This window comes from Alternaria ventricosa (assembly GCF_023758065.1).
Source record: "Alternaria ventricosa strain BMP 2768 chromosome Unknown scaffold_6, whole genome shotgun sequence".
Taxonomy (NCBI): domain Eukaryota; kingdom Fungi; phylum Ascomycota; class Dothideomycetes; order Pleosporales; family Pleosporaceae; genus Alternaria; species Alternaria ventricosa.
Window position 1 is genome coordinate 1178990 of NW_026055686.1, and position 19135 is coordinate 1198124.

A 19135-nucleotide genomic window follows, 5' to 3' on the forward strand; every position below is an offset into this window, starting at 1 on the left:
GCTAATACTACGAGATGCATTGGTACTGCTTGATTTACCTTATCTGGTCATGAGGCATCCTAATGTCCTCATTCGTCCAGGTTGGCTTCAATACTCATAAACCTACTCACCATCGCACTGTTCTGGAAGTCTAGACAATTATTACGCCCATGTTCACCGACCAGAAAGTACTCAGCCCCCAGCTCTGCATACTTTAGGGCCTTCCAGCATCAAACAAGTATCATACCCCAGATAATCAAAGGATCAAACGTGCCGACTGGCTTCATCCACCCATCGAAAAGATATTGGTAACCTCGGCATCCACACCGCGCACCAATCACATTCTTCAAACCCAATCGCCTTGGCACCAAATCCCGCCTTACGTGAGCCTGCCCCTACAAGCGCTCCACTAGCGTACACTGGCCCATATTCGCATACCCACCAACCACTCCATGCCCCACTTTAATCAGTCACTGCCTCCACATGAGCCTCTTCTGGGAAACCCATGATAAGGCTTAGTGGGCGTTTCCATCGTGGCGAGTGGGATCCGGCCAGGGGCAAACGCTCTCGCGTAGTACCGATTCTAAGCCAGCGGCGCAGTCGCATGGAGGCTGCTTTTGGGGCCGGAGCATGTTGCTAGGGATGCAGGCGGCCTTGCAGCAAGGCGTGGTCATGTGTTGTTGAGGGATGAAGTGACGATTCATTCGTTGGTAGCAATATCGTAATGTATGGGCCCAATACCAATTGGTGTATTCTTCTGAGATGCAGCCCTTCTCGACGGCAGTCAGCGTTGTCCCGCAATCTCTCGTGCTCTCCGTTTAGCTACGTTCAGAATTGAGCCAAGGTGCTATGGTAGCGCATCGAATCGAAGCTTCCCCTGAAGTAGCGTCTTTTATGACCCATCTACTAGGGTAAATTGGAGGTCCTTGTGGACACCAAGCTACTATATCCGAGTCACCTCACTCCAGGACGATTGTCTCGAACTTCGGCGACGCTTCAACCCATCTCTTCAGATAAACCCTTCCAATGCCCAGTCTCCGGTATATGACGACGCCTTCCTCTTGATCTGGAACTGGCGCGACTACCATTACATACAATTCAGGCACGTAACGCCAACTGTGAAGAGGACTGCCGTCGATGCCAAAATAGCTCAATTCTTTCCAATGCTTTGCAAATGCTCTTGCTTTCTCGGTCTGTCCCTGTCCAGGAGCAAATCTATCGTCGGGAGACAGTAGTTCCCAGTGAGAGCTGGGTGTATCGAAATGCATGTGTTTGGGACACTCTACCAGATGCGCTTCCAGTTCTAAATCGATGGTCCCGTTTGACGCGCACATGCATCCAAAGAACTCACTGATCGACAAGCTGTCAGATGGCGAATCGAAGCGCGGCATTACTGGCGGGAATCTATGACCCTCAGGGTCTACTGAGAGTGCAATCAGATCTACATCACAATGGTCCATGTTTCGGCTCCCGGTGCTATCGATGAGGTCTTCGTCGAGCTCAATAGCACCTGCTACCAGGCCCTTGCTGCGAATCAGGATCGTGGCATTTTCTGGGTGTTCCCATGGCCGTGACTTGTCCCTTCCAATTCGGCTACTTCGATCCAGGGTGAAGGAAGCCTTTTGTGTATGCACTATTATGCGTCTAGTGATATTCAAGAGATTACCAGGGACGCTCTCAAATAGCTCATCCGTTGTGTACTCGCGAAAAGCAGCTTTCCAGTATTCGGTGAGATTATTGTCGGACCATCTCTCCTCGAGCCGTTCCTCGTACTCGGCACTTGAGCAGTCGATCTTGAGATAGGCTGGTGGTTTTGAGCGCACGCAGCCAGCCAACCATGCAAGTGCGGCTACAGTGTGATCGCTCCCCTCTCTTCTAATTTGACATGTTCGGTTCGGTGGTCCAATGACAACCTTGACCATCTTGTCCTCTTCGCAGACGAATCTGCCCCAGTAAGCAAGGCTATACGAGTAACAGTACTTCTGGTAAAACTCTATGGGTCCTTCAACCGATGTCCAAGACCACGTGGGTATCTCATCCCTTTGTTCCTGGGTTCTTGGCTCAATCCTCGATCCTCGTCGTCGCCACAGGATGCTGCGATCGAAGTCGTCAACGGACAGTCCGTACGTTGTTCTGTTACCATGAGTCGCATGGAGTATTCCCGAGAAGCCACGCAGTCTATCTGATGAGTGCGTGAGCGATTTGGCTGTGTATGTCTCCAACGCGTCAAAGGAATTTTGTAGTCGATCATATGTGGGTTGGTGTACTGCGGGTGCTTCGGTGTATACATTGAGCGAGCCGGGTTCCGATCTGTGGCCAATGTAAAGTCCATGTTCAGTGAAGAACATCATAGTCGTTGACGACAAGTATTCCTGGAATGTCCAAGCACGGCTGCTCCATGGAGTCTTGCGCAAGACTTGTTTGAGAATTGGTGCGGCTTCCACAAGCTGGAGGCCACTACGAAGCTTGAGTTGTTTCTGCTCTTCCCTCGCGCGACTCACACCCAGCAATCCGTGCGCCGCGCTGGAACCTGCGGCTGCAACAATTGTGAAGTCTGCTTGATGGTATAGACTTGCCATCTGCTCCAATTGCATTGCTTCTGCATGCAGTTCGTCTTGTATGATACAAAGTCGGTCAACCCATAGGAACCGATGATCTAATTGTCTGCAAACTGTGACTGCATCTAAAATTACCGAAGGTAGATCGATTTTATTCAGACTACCGGAGGTTTCAAGGTTGCGCACATTGGTGCGCAAGGTCCGAAAGTCTTTCGCAGAGTCTGGTCCCCATACATACGACAGGGCAACGAACTGAGCTTCTTGAGGTAAAGATACGATGCAGGCATCCACAACATCTACCACGCGAACGTCTTGGAGTGGTCGTCGTAAGAGTAATCCTCCTGGGCTTCCCTCCGGTCTCAGTAATGGTAGGCTTCCATACCAAGTCCGGTATTGGCTCCAGTTTATGTAAGGAAGGAGACGTGCCATTGATGCTTTTGTATATCTCTCTGGCTCAAAAGGTAACGACACACCCGCATCGAAAAGAGCACGATCGGTAGGATGGTTCATTGTGTTTACTATACACTCGTGATTGCCCGCAAAAGGCTCTTCTTTGCCATTGATATTGACGGAGAACATATAGAAAATGCAGCGCACGAGTCCGTCGCCGCTGTCACTACGAAGTGCAAATTTGACGCTGTCGACATCCTGGAGGTGCAGTATTTCCCCGTGTCCTCTACCAGACTCTTCCGCTGCTGAGATGACGGAGCAGCAGAAGTCGCAGTGTCCCTGATTCTTGTGACAATGTTCGAGATTTCCGTACCATTCTATTTGGCCACGGCAGGTGAGTAAATGCCAAATACGGAAGTGATGGCAGGCCTCGCATAAGCGTAGGCCGGGATCCAGCTCCGTGTTGTCGCATTCTGGACAGGGCTCATGGAGAAAAAGAGAAGCGTCGTCCCATCGAAAAAAGCCTTCGGTATCCATGCCTTTTGTCTTTAGGCGAATCCCATCCAACTGACAATTTTGACAATTGGCGTCGTTTTCAGTAACTTCCATAATGGTGTGCGCAAGGGCGAAGATCAGATTTCAGACGAGGGGTCTTAGAAACGGCAAGACAGATGGGGTAGGTGGGTTCCAAAGATGCGACGTTGTTGTGTTGGTAACAGAGCGGGCCGAGAGAGGCAATGAAGATGATGGTGTCGCGTCAGAGCGGTGGCCTGAACCTGTTGAGCTAGGCAGTTACCCCTCAACGAACGTGCGGAAGCTGCGACAGCTGGGCCTGACGAGGTCACGGTTCACCCTGCCGCTTACAATGCCTCGAAGTCACTTAGAGTGCATATCTGAAAAGCGATGTATCTTTCCGCGCACGAGCGCATGCGGGTCCGTAGATTTAGTAAACTATAGACTACATGAGCGTGCATTGGCACGATGAGAACATCTAGCGTGTTCCCTGGTTGGCTTGTTAAGCCATTGTCGTAAGGTGCAGGCAGTTGCCTCGTTATCCCCCAGCATGAAACCCATGAGCAGCTCCCATACCAGCAGCAATAATACCCGTCATAATATCCCAAAGAGCGGAAGCCAGCCTCTGAATACGAGGCCGGTTGTAGTTGATAGAACAAGATAAGAAAGAAGATTCGTAATCATAATATGCACAGAAGAAAGAGGTTGAAAAGGCGCATCGGCACACTGCGATAGAAGATGCAAGGATGCAGGTGTCGATGACGGAACAATGGTATCCAGGAAGGTAGTGAGGCACTTAGGAGCGGATGACGACACCCTGGCGGCGGGTGGTCTTCTCCTCGTACACGTACTCGTCCTCGGAGGAGCAGTCAGATGAGTCGTCAGAGTATCCGCAGCGAGCACCACCGCAGTCGAGCTTGACGCGGTCACCAGCGCGGGTGATTCCGTAGCGTTCGCATGTGCAGCATGAGCTACCAGAGCTGACACTGGACGGGCTGGAGCTGTTGGTGGAGCGGCTGGTGAGCGAGGGAACGTCGGAGCCCTCGTCGGAGTCGTAGTCTGAGTCGTCGGACGACTCCTCGATTTGCTGCTTGGCAAAGCGGCGGTTGAGATCCTCAAGAGTGGTCTTGTCGTACTGGGTGTTGATGACCTGGCGGGTCTCGTGTGGGCGCTGGGGCTTGGGCGCAACGATGCGCTCTGGGCTGAGGCCACGGCCCTTGGGGATGGTGGCGGTCGAGACGCGGCGGGACTTGCGGTCTGAGCTGGAGGTGGTTGTCTTGGAGCTCGACTTGGCAGCGGGGATGTCGATGATGTTAAGCTTGCGGCCAGTGGTGGGTTCGGTGGTGTGGTCCTTAGCGGGGTCGTGCGAGACGTGGTAGCCGTCGATGATGTACTGGGAAAATGTTAGCTTCTAGTGCACATGTAGTGCTAGAGGAGCGACATACGTAGTACCAGTAACGCTGTCCCTGCTTCAAGGTCTGTCCTTGGAACTTGAAGCATCCGACCCAGCCTCCGGACTTCTTAGGGTCTTTGGAGAGCGGGAGCTGACCCTGGTAGCCGTCCCAGGAGCCGAGCAAGTGCACGGTCTTGCAGTTGGAGGAAGTGCGGAGAGTGAAGTTAAGCTGGATAGCGGCCATTGTGATGTTGTTTCGTTCTTTCTGTTGTAAAGATTGGTACTATGATGTAATCGATTCTTTCGAATTCGCCCGATGCCAAACTAATGGATAGACGTCAAGATTGCTGAAGAAGCTGTGTGTTGAGAGTTTCGTAAAGGTTTGCGAGTATTGCGTTGTCGTTGTGAGTTTGAAAGTTCGTTTCGAGCAAGTAGAACTGTGTATTACGTGAAAGTGGACCGGCCACAAAGAATTGGATTATTGTAAAAGGGTGGGTATAAAGGTCGACGGTGAGGTAGTGGGTATTAAATGGCACCAGGCCTGGAGAGTAGAGGAGGAGAAGGGGAGGGGTAAAAAGAATAGATAAAAGACGAACACAACAGCTCTGAACTTGACACACTTGCTGAAGAAAAAAAGACGAGATGTGAGCGGCGCCAGGCCTACTTATCTACAGACACAGCATCGCACAGCTGCTGAGCGACCATTGGGCGTTAGCGAGGGGCTGGCAGGCCGGCACATTGCACTACGCCAACTATGGGCCAGGTCTCGCTGCACCCGGTAGCGATTGATTACCTGCGCTGCGTAGACACGCCATGTTCGCAGGGTGTAAGCTGGTAGCGGGTGTGGAGAGCAGTCTATCGAATGTACGGCGAGCGCTTGATGGTGAAGCGGGAGTGGTGGGCGGGCTTGACGTGTGTAGCCGGGCGTCTTGCTTCTGCGCCCTCATTCGCTGGAGCGGGCGGGGAATACATAAGTGGGCCGTCACGTAGCGCACGGGCTTGGGGTGAAAACACCACACCAATGAGCAGCAGAGAACAGGTGAGCCATGTGATGCCGGGATGTGCAAGGTGCAGATAATCGCCTGTCACACTGCATAACAGTGCATATTCGACGGGGGAACTGTGGCTCGAGGGCTGACGACAGATGCAGAGAAATTTGCTTTCCAAGGCTGCTACCTTGATCGCGCTGCAGCTATCCTCCCTGCCGCATAGAGACCTATTTACAGCCATTCTGCAGCCGCATCTCGACCTCTGCCCAATCACCGTGACTGCGCTCCATATCATCCATCACCTAATGCCCCGAATGAGGACAATGGGCGGCTAATAAACTTAGTGGCTTGCGACGCCGTCCAACCACAACACCACATCACCAACCTCAGGAATGCTGAAGGCGGAGCGAGCGATTTCTACGGCCACACTACGGTCACAATGTGCGCCATGTGGAGGAAAACCGGTGTCTCTCGTGATGATGTGCAGAGGTGCATGTGAAGACTAGAGATTGAACGAGTGCAGAGTTGTCAGGAGGAAATGGCGGGCGGGCGGGAGGATTCAGGTACGCGAAGCGACCGAGGACGATAACATTGTCGATGCCCGACTATGAGCACTTCCACCAAGGCATGTCACTGCATCGGATGCGCAGCCCCTTGTGCACACAAGAAGCAGGGTAGACGCTGTGTTGCTGTTGTGCCATGGCCCATTCGCACGATGAGGTAGGTCATTTCTCATTGACGTCCTTCAAAATCGAGATCGTTTACAGTCGCGCATCGACCGAACTTGTGCGAGCTCACGAGTGGACCTGGCGAGACTTGATAGTCCAGCCGAGGAGGGCCTCAGGATACGCGCCGTTACCCAGTGCATAAAGGCCACAAACGCACTGGCATCTATGACCTACCCAATAGAGGAGAGCGTGGGTCACGCCCATCAGCCACTCCACCGAGCGACTCCTCAACATGCAAGCCTCGTATACGACTGGAAGCCAGTTGATGGTATGATCTTGCATGGCCAGCCGCTGATGCAGCCTTGAGTCGCTCTCAAGTCCAAGTTCACGGTGCCATCATGGGTATCGCACACGCTCCAACCTAGTCTAGCAGCCCAAAAGATTTGCCAGCTCCTCTGGCGTCAAGGTGCTCTTTCTCCTCTTTGGCCTCCCGCTGATTCGTGTCTTGACTGGAGATCTAGGTGCCCGCTTCTTAGGGTTTTCCTCAGATGCTTCGGTGCTTTCGTCCGTCTTCTGGGTGGAGATGTCTCCGTCGGTTACAGCGGCTGCTTCCGCGGCCTCTCGTAATTTGTCTTGGACCGATAGCTTCGGCGATCGCTCGTCGGGATGGGCACGTGGGCTCGACAAGCGCTTCTTGGTCTGTCGTAGATTGTCAGACTTGTTGAGGGATGGCTGTGGTGCTGAGAGTGGGCTAGGGGTTGAGGAAGAAGGGGATGCAGAGGGGAAGATGTCATAACGTACATGGCGTGGTCTGTCTTGACTCGTTGGTCTTGACGCTCGTTCTTCAGAACGAGGTGGTTTGGCTGCAGAGGTTGGCCGACTAGCCTTCTCCACATCGACTAGATCTATCCCAGACGTGTCTGCGTTCTCCCCATCCACCTGAGACGGCGTATTCGGTATGGACGCTGAGAAGGCGACTTTGCGGGGCGATCGACTGGGCGACTTGTTGCTGTTGATCTCCCTCAGCGCTGGCTGGCTGGGTTGCAACTTGATGCTGAAGACATCGGGCCCAGTTGTCTTGTCTGATCTCACGTGTGGCTTGGGTGAGGGCAGGTAGACTGCCTCCTCTTGCCCTTCCGTATTGTCGACGTCTTCTTCCAACGCTGAGCTTGCAGCTTCCTCGGCCTCGCTTTCTTCGTCAATCACGGAGAATCCTTCCCTGTCGACCGTCTCGAACCCTTCGCCAAACCCTAGCCCCATCCTAAGTTCTTCGAGATTGATGGTGTCGCCATTGGTCATGCGCTTTCGCCAGGAGTCCATGAGGAGGAAAGACTCGCGCAGCCGAGCCTCCATCTTCTCCCAGCCCGCCCGCAGCCTGTGTATCTCCTCCTCGCGCATCTCGACCTCGTCCACTGCCACGAAGTTTGGGTTTGTGAGGAGGTTCTTCAGGTTGTCCAAGACCGTGTCCATGTCGTCGGCGAGGGTCTCGCAATCGGTAGGCAGCGTGTGCAACATGTCCTGTTGCGTGTCGTCCTGCTCGTCGCCCGCGACCGAGGCGTCGTCTCCGTCTTGTTTGCGATTGACTTCGGGCATGCCTTGTAGCTCTCTCAGTGTCACCAGGGCGCTCCGCACGAGGCCGATGAGGTTGTCGTTTTCGTCGCTCAAGCTCTGGCTCAGCTGCGTCAAGAACTCGGTCGTCTCCTGCTTCAGGCTGTATTCGGGGTCGTCGACATTGGGCGACTCGTCGCGCGCATGGCCCGTAACGACGCCTAAGCCTGTGCTGCCGGGGTTGATGGTGATGCTTGCGCCGACAAGGCCCGTCTTGTTGCCGCGCTGCTGGCTCGTCAGGTGGCTCTTGAGCCGCGCGATCTCCTTGTCGCGCTTCCGCACGTCGTTGGTGCAGCTGGTGCGCACTTGGTCGACCGTCGTCTTGAGGCGCTGCATCTCGGCGCGCAGCTTCCGCGCCGACGACTCGGCCGTGTGCAGGGCTTTGCGCGCCGACTGCTCTTGCGCCTGGGCGAGCGAGAGCTGTCGCGATAGGTCGGCATTGCGGTTGTGCTGCTTCTCGAGGGCAGCCGTCTGGCGCGTCGACTCGGCGCGCAGGCTTCGCAGCGTGTCGGCGATGGATTCGCGGTACTCCTGGTCGCGCTATCTGCTCATTAGGACCCTCTCCACCAGAATGTAAACGTGCATGTGCCTACATCGCGCTTCAATATCAGGTCGTGCACCAGGTTGATGATCTGGGCCATGGTGGCCTCTTTCCCCCCTTCTCCCCTCGACGGATGCGCAAACTCAATGGGCGTGCCATTGCGCAACAACCCCCGCGCAAGCAGCAAATTGTTGATGTACGTCGACGCCGTCTTGAGATTGTACGAGTCCATGGTGAGTGCAGCCGTCGTGGTCGGCTACCGGCGGCGTCGTCGGATGTGGCGGCGGTGTGAGCTTGTCGTCCACTGTTTGTTTATCCCTGGGTTCCGATGCCCAGGTAGGAGGTAGAAGGAGCAACCGAACAAGCACGGACCCACGCGTTCCGATCCTTCCGCCACGACTCCATGCAACGTCAACGTGATACGGCAACGTCCACCATCAGCCAGCCCGCCACAGCCGTGCATGCAGCCTCTTCGTATCCTTCTCGCATCACCACGATTGTTGCATCCGCCTGCATCCGGCTGAACATCCACTCTCGCTTCAGCAATTATCGTGATTACCAGCGACATACATATACTTCTCTAGCGTATCTGTGCGTGCACCTCGTTTCGCATGGCCCAGAAGTTTAATGCCACAGACATGCTTTTTCCCCTGAAATCGGACTCCGACTCGGTCCCACCATCAGCGCCCCACCATGACCGTCGCTGACAATCATACGCACTGCCTGTCTGAAAAACCTTCGGGTATCGGGACTGCCAGTCCTGCAATTCGGCACTCAAGTACCGTTTCCAAGACTGGACTCGCCCTATCCTATCCAGGCTAAATACCCATTCCAGCAAACCATATAGTTTTACGACGGTGTGCGTCAATTCCCCTCAAATGTCGGGCCCATTGCCGTAAGCTTTGCAGGGACTCACGCACGATCTGCACTCAATTCCTTATTTTATGCGTCGCTATTGGAGGGGGGTTTGCCGTATTTTGCGATTCTTCCACGCGACGTGCCCTAGCCATGGGAGTCCCCAGCTTGTGTACATGTGCTGCTCTCTGCGTGGCTGCCATGGCGTCCGGAACCTAGACCGGAGACAGCTGAACCTAACGTCGAAGAAGCTCACGTTGTAGTACTTAAGGCACATCGCTCATCAAGAGGGTGGTCTGTAGGCTGCGTTCGTTCTCCAGCGCTTTCGTCCATCTTTCGCTCGTTCCTTACACTCATTCACTTCCAGACATGGACAAATTCACGTCTCTCGCTCTTGCGACTCTCCTATTAGGAGCCCAATCCACCTTTGCTATTCCCACAGAGGCCACTACTAAAGCATGTAACGAAATCAACAATGCTCTTCCAGGCAAAGTCCTCACTCCGGGACTTCTCAAGCTCGAATACGCACATGAGACGCAGCAATACTGGGCTACCAACCTCCGGGAAGTCGATCCTGCATGCATTGTTCAACCAGACTCTGCCCAAGATGTGTCCATTGCTATCAAGATCTTGAACAAGTACCCTACTGTCAAACTTGCTACACGAAGCGGAGGTCACGATCCGAACAAGCAGCATGCTGCAGTCGAAGACGGTGTTCTCATCACCATGACCAACCTAGTCGGAGCGACATACGACGCAGCAGAAGATGTTGCTTATGTCCGACCCGGAGGCGAGTGGAACGACGTCATTGGCGACCTTGAGAAGAGCGGCGTGGCAATCGCTGGAGGACGACTCGGTCTCGTTGGTGTCGGTGGTCTGCTGCTGGGTGGAGGTCTTTCGTTCCTCGGTGCTCAAGAGGGTCTTGCAGCTGATGTCAGTTTTCCGCCATATGCAAATGGTAGCTATGCTAACAAGTGATAGAACATCATCGAATGGGAGACTGTTATGGCGAACGGATCTGTCGTCAACGTCAATGCCGCGGAGCATCCTGACCTTGCGCAAGCTATGCGTGGTTCCGGTAGCCAGTTCGGTATTGTCACCCAGTTCAAGACTAAAGTCCATCACATGGGCGACGTCTGGGGTGGCTCATGTGTCTTCGACGACTCAAAGTCCGACGCACTATACGCTGCTTTGCACAACTTCATGGCACACGGTGCCGAAGACCCCAAGGCAGCCATCATCCTTACAGACCTCGTAGTCGCAGCTGGAATCAAGACGAAAATTCTCTTTTCCTTTTACGACAACCCCAAGCCACCTACATCGGGTCCATTTGCCGATTTCTTCAAGATCGTGAACCCTTTGTGTCTACCTAAGACGCAAAAGTACTCTGAGCTAGTAAGTCTACATCCTAACTTCAATGTGCTGTGCAAGAACTAACAGCTCACAGCTGAAGGCAAACGGCGAGCCAGTTCGACTCTTGAACGCCCGCGCGTTCTTCCGCACTTACACCGTTCCATACATTGCATCCCGGCCCCAGATGTACAAGGAGATTCGCGACAAGCTCGCTGAACTCACTGGCATCTTCCTCAACACCCTACCTGTCGTTCGCGCCATCCAGTTCAGCGTTGACTTCCAACCTCTTCCATCCCGATTTGGAAAGATGTCCGAGTCCAAGGGTGGAAACGCCATGGGTCTCTCGTCCTCCGACCCTGACCGCATCATCCTAATTTACCAAGGAGCGTGGAACCTGCCCACAGATGATCCTCTTGCGTTTGGCATCGCTAGGGAATTGACGGCTTGGTTGGACAAGGTCGTGCCTCAATGGATAGCAGAGGCGGGTATGCCAAGCGACATGTACATGCCGTTGTTCATCAACGATGCCATGTGGGACCAACCAGTCTTCCAGAGCTATAAGGATTACGACAAGTTCAAGGCATTGCAGAAGAGTGTGGACCCGAACGGCTTGTGGAGTACACGGGCAGGTGGCTTCAAGTACTAGGCTTTGTTGCCAAAGTCATTGTTGTGCAGTACATCTCATAATGTCTAGTACGAATAGCAACGTATCATTTTCATCTTCTGAACACTTGTTGCGATTAGTGCGCCGTATGCCTGGAGCAGAATAGGAAGGTGTTCTTCATGCAGCGGGGCCACTACACTGGAAGCGGGGTAGTCGCAGCTAGATCTCTGACTCCACCACTCGCATGACTGTCCACACGTCGACTACAAAGGTTGTTTGTATCTTATTGTCTCGTCGTGAAATATACTGGCTACTATCTAGGCAACATGGCTCAAGCACCTCAGTTCACCAGCTACGAGCATGAAGATGCCTGGGACGTGAATTGGCTGCGCGTGGACGATACCCATGAAGTTTACTATCAACAGTTCGGCAAGAAGGATGGAAAGCCTGGTAGATGTGCCAGACATCCTGCCCAGTTTCCCTAACGGCTAACGCTTTGCAGTCATCTATCTTCATGGCGGGCCTGGCGGGAACTGCTCCAAAACCAACACCGTCTTCTTCAACCCCTCTGAATACCGAGTAATACTACTCGACCAGCGAGGCTGTGGTCAATCGCGCCCTAATGCCGACACCACAGACAACACTACCTGGCACCTCGTCGACGATATTGAAAAGCTGCGCAAGCACCTGGAAATCTCCAAATGGCACATGGTGTTCGGCGGCTCCTGGGGTTCCACACTTGCCCTCGCATATGCGCAGACACACTCCGAGAGCGTAGGAAGTCTGGTTCTGCGTGGCATCTTCACAGTGCGCGACGTCGAACTCAAGTGGACCAACCATGCTGGCGGGGTGCAGATGCTGTTCCCCGACCGTTGGGAGGACTTTATCAACTTTTTACCAGAGGAAGAACGTTCTGATCATATTAAGAACTACCACAAGCGTCTCATGTCTTCGGACTCGTCCATTAGTCATCCCGCGGCAGCCGCGTGGAATACGTGGGAACTCTCAATCAGCACCCTGTATCCCGATCCAGAAGCGTACAAGAAACTAAAAGATCCAGCCTATCTGCTCGCACATGCGAGGATGGAGATCCACTACTTCATCAACAAAGCCTGGATGGAGGACGGGCAGTTGTTGAGGAAGGAGAATGTGGATCGGATCCGGAACATTCCGACGACCATCGTGCAGGGCAGGTACGACGTTGTCTGCCCGCCGATTACAGCGTGGGAGTTGTACAAGCAGTGGCCGGAGAGTAGATTGCACTTCATAGACGATGCTGGGCATAGTGTAATGGAGCCCGGGACGAGGAAGAAGTTGACTGAGGTGTGCGACGAGTACGCGTCGCTGAGCGTCTAGCCTTATGCAGCCGTGGAATCCGCGTTAGGCTAGCGTTACCCTGAGACATCACGATCCGATGAATTTGACGGAAAATTAAGCCGTACCTGCCTCGCAGCCTTGGTCTTACGGGCCGTTTATGTGTTGGCTGACTAACGCCAAGACGACGTGCCAAAGCCCAGAAGACATCGGGGACCCGCGCAAACGTCGCAAGCAGCACCAGCAGTCTTCAATTCATGTGAGTGACGTAATATGGACCATGGCTACGACCACGCCCATCTCGACCACGACGCCACCCGCAGCTATCGATAACCACGAACGGGTACGCGCATACGAGATCGCCGCGTGAGAATTGCCAGCCGACGTCACATTGCCGATTCCTGTTGCTAACACGGCCCTAGATATCTCTCTGCCGCGTCGTTCCCTTTCCACATCGCAGAAGGACCGCCGTCCGAACCAGTCCCCAGCAGCGACATAACCCTCAACGCCCTCGTCCAGCATGGCGTGCACAAGATGGACTGCGATCGCGCATTCCTTTCGCTCATTGATAATCGAAATCAATTCATATGCGCAGAGATGACGAGGCACCAGTCGCTTTCGAGTGCAGACCCGGCCGAGCCGCTCTTGCTGGGTACTTCCCGGATCGCCCTCGAATGGGGCGTGTGCCCATTCACCATGTGCATCTTCCAGGGCAAACCAGTGCCTATGCCGGAAAGTCCCTACATCATTGCCGACAAGTCGTATTTCTGCATAAAAGACTTTCGCCAGGTTCCCACATTTGCCGAGCGCCCGTTCGTGGCTGGCTACCCGCATATGGTTTCATACCTCGAGATACCGCTGTTTGCAATGTCTGGGCACATATTGGGCAGCTACTGTGTTGTTGACACTAAAGAACGGGACTTTCTGCATCCCAAGTCTCTGAGCACTCTTCGCGAAACTACCTCGGCTATCAGTGCATACCTCGATATGCGACGCGCCGAAGCTTGTAAGTCTCGATCTGCTGAGATGATGCAAGGTCTTCGCCGCTTCGTAGCTTCAGATGACATGGTTCCAAGGTCTGTGGCCCCTGTGCGCCCTGGAGCTCACACAAGCCAATTCGACCTAGATGTTTTTGGCGCCGCCTCGCGAAGAAAACCTGACAAGAAGTTGTCCGACGGTACGAATGCAAGCGTCACCACGTCAGACCATGTCCAGTCATTGCCTGTTTGCGATACATCTGTTATCGTTTCGCCCCAAGATAATGTCTCGAAACGGGTCAAATCTGACTTTGCTACTCAAGTCGACACTCTCTTCATGAGAGCCGCAGATAGTATTGGCGATGCTATGGGTCTGGATGGCCTAGTCTTCTTTGACACTGTTTCAACTGGCGCCCGAAACAAAGGTTGCCAGGTACGAGACATGTCTCCTGACAATACATCTTCGCCAACATGCGATCTCTTTGCGGTACCTCTTTCGTATTACCACAGAGATAACGCCCACGGAAATCTGAAATTGCGTCAGTCGCTCATCCAGCGCTTGACTGCCAAGTACCCTCGAGGGCATGTCTTCGCAGTCGATGAACATGGGGTCTTCCAACACGATTGCGATGACGAACTTGACTCTGCTGCGGATGACAGATGGAATGACCTCTTCAGTTTATTGCCAAAGACCCGCTACGTAATATTCCTGCCTATGTTTCACTACTCAAGAGAAGCTTGCTACTCTACCTGCCTAGCTTGGGTATCTGACACAGGCAAAACACTTGATACTGGCGATGTCAATTCATTGACAGCTTTCGGTAACTCACTGATGGCTGAGGTCTTTCGCTTAGAAGCATGCGAAAATACACTTTCCAAGTCGGATTTTGTTTCGACCATCAGTCACGAGTTACGAAGTCCCTTGCATGGCATTTTGGCCAGCATTGAGCTGATCCAAGAAAACTGCCAGGGATCTGGTTTGATGTCGGAGATCTCCATGATTGAGTCTTGTGCGGTTACTCTTCTCGATACATTTGACCATCTGTTGGAATATTCCAAAGTGAATAGCCGCGCCAGCGTTGGACAAAGAGGCGAAAATGAACATCCTCGTTCCACCACCCACGTTCATCACGGTGCAGTAGCTGTCGACTTGGCTTCTATGGTCGAGGATGTCATTGGGACTGTTTCCGTAGGTCATGACCATTCTTCGCGCCTCTCTTCTGGACTCGATAAAGAGCGTCAAGATTCGTTGGCTGGATCGCCCGCAACGGCACAATCCGAGCCTGTCGTCGTCACCACACACATTGAAAAGGCCCGTGATTGGACCTTTGTCATTGACAAGGGTGCTTGGAAGCGCATTTTACTTAATGTGGTCAGCAACGCATTGAAGTATACCAAGTCGGGTTACATTCACGTAGGTCTAGCATTCGTGGAGGCTGCCGATGACAGTCAGCCACACATCAGTCTTTCTGTGACCGACACGGGTGTAGGCATGAGTGAGGATTTCCTCAAATACCATCTCTTTACACCCTTTACTCAGGAGAATCTACTAAGTCCAGGAACTGGGCTAGGGTTGAGCTTAGTGAAAAGCATCGTGGAGTCACTACACGGAACTATATCAGTCTCTAGTCGTTTGGGCAAGGGAACGAAGATCATCATCAACATTCCGGCTAGTCAAAAGGCGCAGAGACCAAATGCGCCACGTAGAGAGAGCGTTTCCTCTCACGAATGCCTCAGCGGAAAGGCAATCGGTATGCTTAGTCTCTCTCTACCCGAAGAGCAAGGCAAAGAATTTGCACCCTCTATCGATTCGCCTCCCGAAGCGCTGGAGCGGGCCGTTCAAAATATCTGCGAGGATCGCTTCGGCATGAGGTTCACCACTGTTTCCACAGACACACTCCCGGTTCTGGATGTACTCCTCATCGATCACCATGCCCTCTCTTCGACACCCACGTACGACTTGAAAACTTTGTTCCCTACGTATACGGGAGGGACCTACCCGGTCATGGTCGATCTGCGCAATATTAAAGGCGCACCTCCAGAATCTGGCACTAGCAAGCCCATGCACACAGTACTAGTCACTGCAAACTCGCTCGGACCTGCACTCATCTCGGCTATGAAGGATGCCACTAACAAGGAGATGGCAGACTCGGTGCCGTCCATAGAAGTCAGAAGCAGACCTAACATGGAGCCAACAGAGCAATTAGAACATGCCGACACAATCCTAGAGCCAGACCCGCAAACCAAAGTACTTCCACACCGCAGCTTATCGTTGCAGCGTGTGACACTAGCCGACGCCGCCACAAGTCCTGCTCTACAAGCACCATTACCAACACAAGCACCTACCCCGCTTACAAGCAGCCCAACATGCCGATTCCGCCGTCTGCTCTTGGTAGACGATAACCCCATAAATCTAAAAATGCTTTGCGCCTTTGCAAAACGCCTCGGCGTACCATATTCCAGTGCCACCGACGGCGCAGAAGCGGTGCGTCTCTATCAAACCGCCACTGAGCAAGACGACTCAAAAGCAAGCTATGACTGCATTTTCATGGACATCAGCATGCCAGTTATGGATGGCTTCCAGGCCGTGTCAAAGATTCGTGAAATCGAACACTGTTTGATGGGAAAAGAGATACCAAGACAGTTCAATGACGCTGCGAAACATGGTCTAGATGGCACTCTAGAGGAAGAGAGAGGTACCCGGGCGTACATCTTCGCGTTAACGGGTCTTGGTAGCGAGAAAGCGCGAAAGCAAGCGAAGAATAGCGGTTTTGACGAGTTCCTTCTCAAGCCAGTGAGGTTCAAAGACGTCCTACCGTTGTTGGCACGTCTGCCGACTGCATGAGGGCTATGGGTCATCTGCCACATTGAATGCAGACCTCGTTCTGGGGGCGTTAATTTCATTTAGCCTGTGTGATATGCTGGCGTTCAGATTTTGGGGAAGCTCTACTAAGAGCATATGGATGTAATAACAACCTTGGGAATAAGGCTTCCGGTAGCACCGCTTGCTCAACATAGGAACAATTTCAGAACAGTGACAACATCGTAAGTATGCGCTACACACTGACAGCTGTCTTGCAGTGACCTAAGGGTAACCGATGTTGTCTTGGCTAGCCTTCATCATGTCTGTCAGTGTTTGCTTTTCTATGTCTTATAGCAAGGCGCTTGCAACTCGGTTCAACCCCTCCGACGGCAGCGAGAGGAGCTACGAAAGCCCGCTCTGTAATTGCAAAGAACGAAAAAGTAAAGAAACACGGGCGGGAGGCTGGAAGTAGAAGGTGCCGTTCTGCTCGGAAGACTAGGCGCTTAGCCTCGACCAAACATCTATAATGGTAGATGCTGTCATGCGGAGGCGCCTTACGACTTCGTGACACCTGAGGGATAGAGAGCTGGATCGTATTCTTGTTGGCGGAGTTCGATATTGAGGTGACGTTGTGGCGCCATCACATGGATGAGGACTGTCTCGTTTATGGTCTTTGCTTGACGTTTGTTGGTGCGTTAATGATGGGGTTGGTGTCTGAGCCCCTAGTTGAGGACTACCCAGGCATGTTATATGCACACGCCCTTGTAATTGAGGTTCATGGCGAGTCTTCCACTCACTGCTGTACGTGGCCGTAGTCCGTTTGGAGGTCTGTAAGTACGGCCGACTTCATAAAAGACTGGCTCGTACATGAAAGAAGCCATTAAGAATTAATCAGAGTACTGAGCCAGACTCAGTACGACATCAGTGTGAGTTCTGCCCAGTTTCGTCAGAATGTGGAGTCTAGCGTCCTGTGTCAAAGCCATTCGTCTAGGCATGCGCAAGTTACATTGCAGTGCAGACAGTACGGAACATCCGGCATCGTGCTTTCTGCTGGTGTAAATTGCCAACATGCTTTTTCGTTCTTGTTGCTTTGTTCATGGAGGCTATTTAGAAGTTTGGTAGCTTGCAGGGTTGGTCACAACGGCCGCGAGTGAATACCCGCAGCAAATGCGCCTCTGCAATTAGTTGGTGGTTAAGCACAAGCTGGCATCACATCAAGTACGCCGGCAATATACCGGTGGTTTTTGCGGCTAATGGTGCTGGCCTAAGGTACGATCTCACTAAACTTTGAGCTGACGTAGCTATCTAGGAAGGATCGGCCGGTTTATACCTATCTGGACATTCACTCTTAATACCATGTCTCTCATTTCCTAATCGACATGTGTTGAGTATTGCGGTTGCTACAAATCAGCAGAAATTGTGCAGCGAAGTCGCCGAAGTTGAGTTACCATAACAAGCACAGGAGCTAGCTCCTCGCCAAAGTGTAGGAGCTGTCTGTACGGCTAGTGTCGGCGAGCGTCCACGACTCAGCGGGCTCGGCATTATTCCGAGCCCTGACTTGGGCAAAAGAAACAACAACACATCAGCCGGACCCTTTGTATTGCTTTTGGCGGACCGCGCCACGCAGCGAACATGTCGCATTTCCCTTTTCCAGGTAGTCACATGCATGCCGTTGTACATTGTGAGACTAGATTGCCATCTACACAAGGGGCAACGAAGGCCTCCACGTGACTTGGCATTGGCTGCGGCCGCTCCGGACATGGAAAAAGCAGATCTGCATAAGGCTCGGCGACCCTACTTCGTTGCTGGGATTTCTGACTGGACGATCGTAGGTGCCTGCTTCTGCATGTCGGGCGGCTGCATCATCGCACTGATGTTCGACGGCTACGCCCGCAGAAGGATCGCCGACCCGTAGATACCGCTACTACACTACACCCTTTCCAGTGGGGCGCCGCTTGCCAACAAAGAGCTACTAACTGAACAACCTCAGCTGAACTCGGGCATGTCGACAAGAAGCCTTGTTCACAGAAGGTAGCGATCTACTATGCTACTGCAAGGCTAATCTTGGCGCGGTGAAGCGATTGGGGTAGTCTGAGCTCACCCTGCAAGTTGGGAAGTGACATGAGCCCCTTAGCCCTGAGATCGGTTAGTGCTCTCTACCCAATACGGCGTCTCTTGATCCACTGGGAGTAAATTGTTGATCATGTATTAGATGAGAGTAGTGGAAATCGATGATCGCAATGCCATGTGCAGATTCAGCCGCAAAAGCCCCACTCGGCGATGGATCATGGCAGATCTCTCTGCCAGAGGCGAGCTCGGTAGACCCTGTCGATGATCACTGTGAGGTAACATCAACCACAATGCTGAGAGCAGAGTGGTTACCGACGATAGTTGAAAGCTGCTTCAACACGATATGATGAAGCATGTCAACTTATGCCATACTACTGTCAAGGACCTCTTATGATCAACGTCCACGAAACTTTCGCCGACTGATCCAGAGGCCTACATGCAAATATCTGAGTGCATTCGGTCAAGACAAAGTGGGTTGTAGTGCATAGCCTCACCTGTCATTAAACTTTGTTCTTTCGAC

General features: G+C 52.9%; 4 protein-coding genes across 4 annotated transcripts; 2 read left to right on the forward strand and 2 right to left on the reverse strand.

Annotated features, from left to right (window-relative positions):
* Positions 1-4236: 4236 nt before the first annotated feature.
* On the reverse strand, positions 4237-5077 carry J4E93_004484 (uncharacterized protein; the record flags this gene model as incomplete). The annotated part of the gene is made up of 2 exons (XM_049342412.1): positions 4237-4833; positions 4886-5077. 2 exons carry the CDS (start codon positions 5075-5077, stop codon positions 4237-4239), a joined length of 789 nt encoding a protein of 262 aa, XP_049200564.1.
* A 1839-nt stretch (positions 5078-6916) lies between these two features.
* On the reverse strand, positions 6917-8871 carry J4E93_004485 (uncharacterized protein; the record flags this gene model as incomplete). Its single annotated transcript, XM_049342413.1, has 2 exons — positions 6917-8638; positions 8692-8871. The coding sequence occupies 2 exons, from the start codon at positions 8869-8871 to the stop codon at positions 6917-6919; spliced, it is 1902 nt and encodes a 633-aa protein (XP_049200565.1).
* Positions 8872-9863: 992 nt separating this feature from the next.
* On the forward strand, positions 9864-11493 carry J4E93_004486 (uncharacterized protein; the record flags this gene model as incomplete). The annotated part of the gene is made up of 3 exons (XM_049342414.1): positions 9864-10427; positions 10476-10889; positions 10942-11493. 3 exons carry the CDS (start codon positions 9864-9866, stop codon positions 11491-11493), a joined length of 1530 nt encoding a protein of 509 aa, XP_049200566.1.
* A 284-nt stretch (positions 11494-11777) lies between these two features.
* Positions 11778-16587, forward strand: J4E93_004487 (uncharacterized protein; the record flags this gene model as incomplete). Its single annotated transcript, XM_049342415.1, has 4 exons — positions 11778-11901; positions 11954-12785; positions 13188-13771; positions 14882-16587. The coding sequence occupies 4 exons, from the start codon at positions 11778-11780 to the stop codon at positions 16585-16587; spliced, it is 3246 nt and encodes a 1081-aa protein (XP_049200567.1).
* Between the last annotated feature and the right edge of the window lie 2548 nt (positions 16588-19135).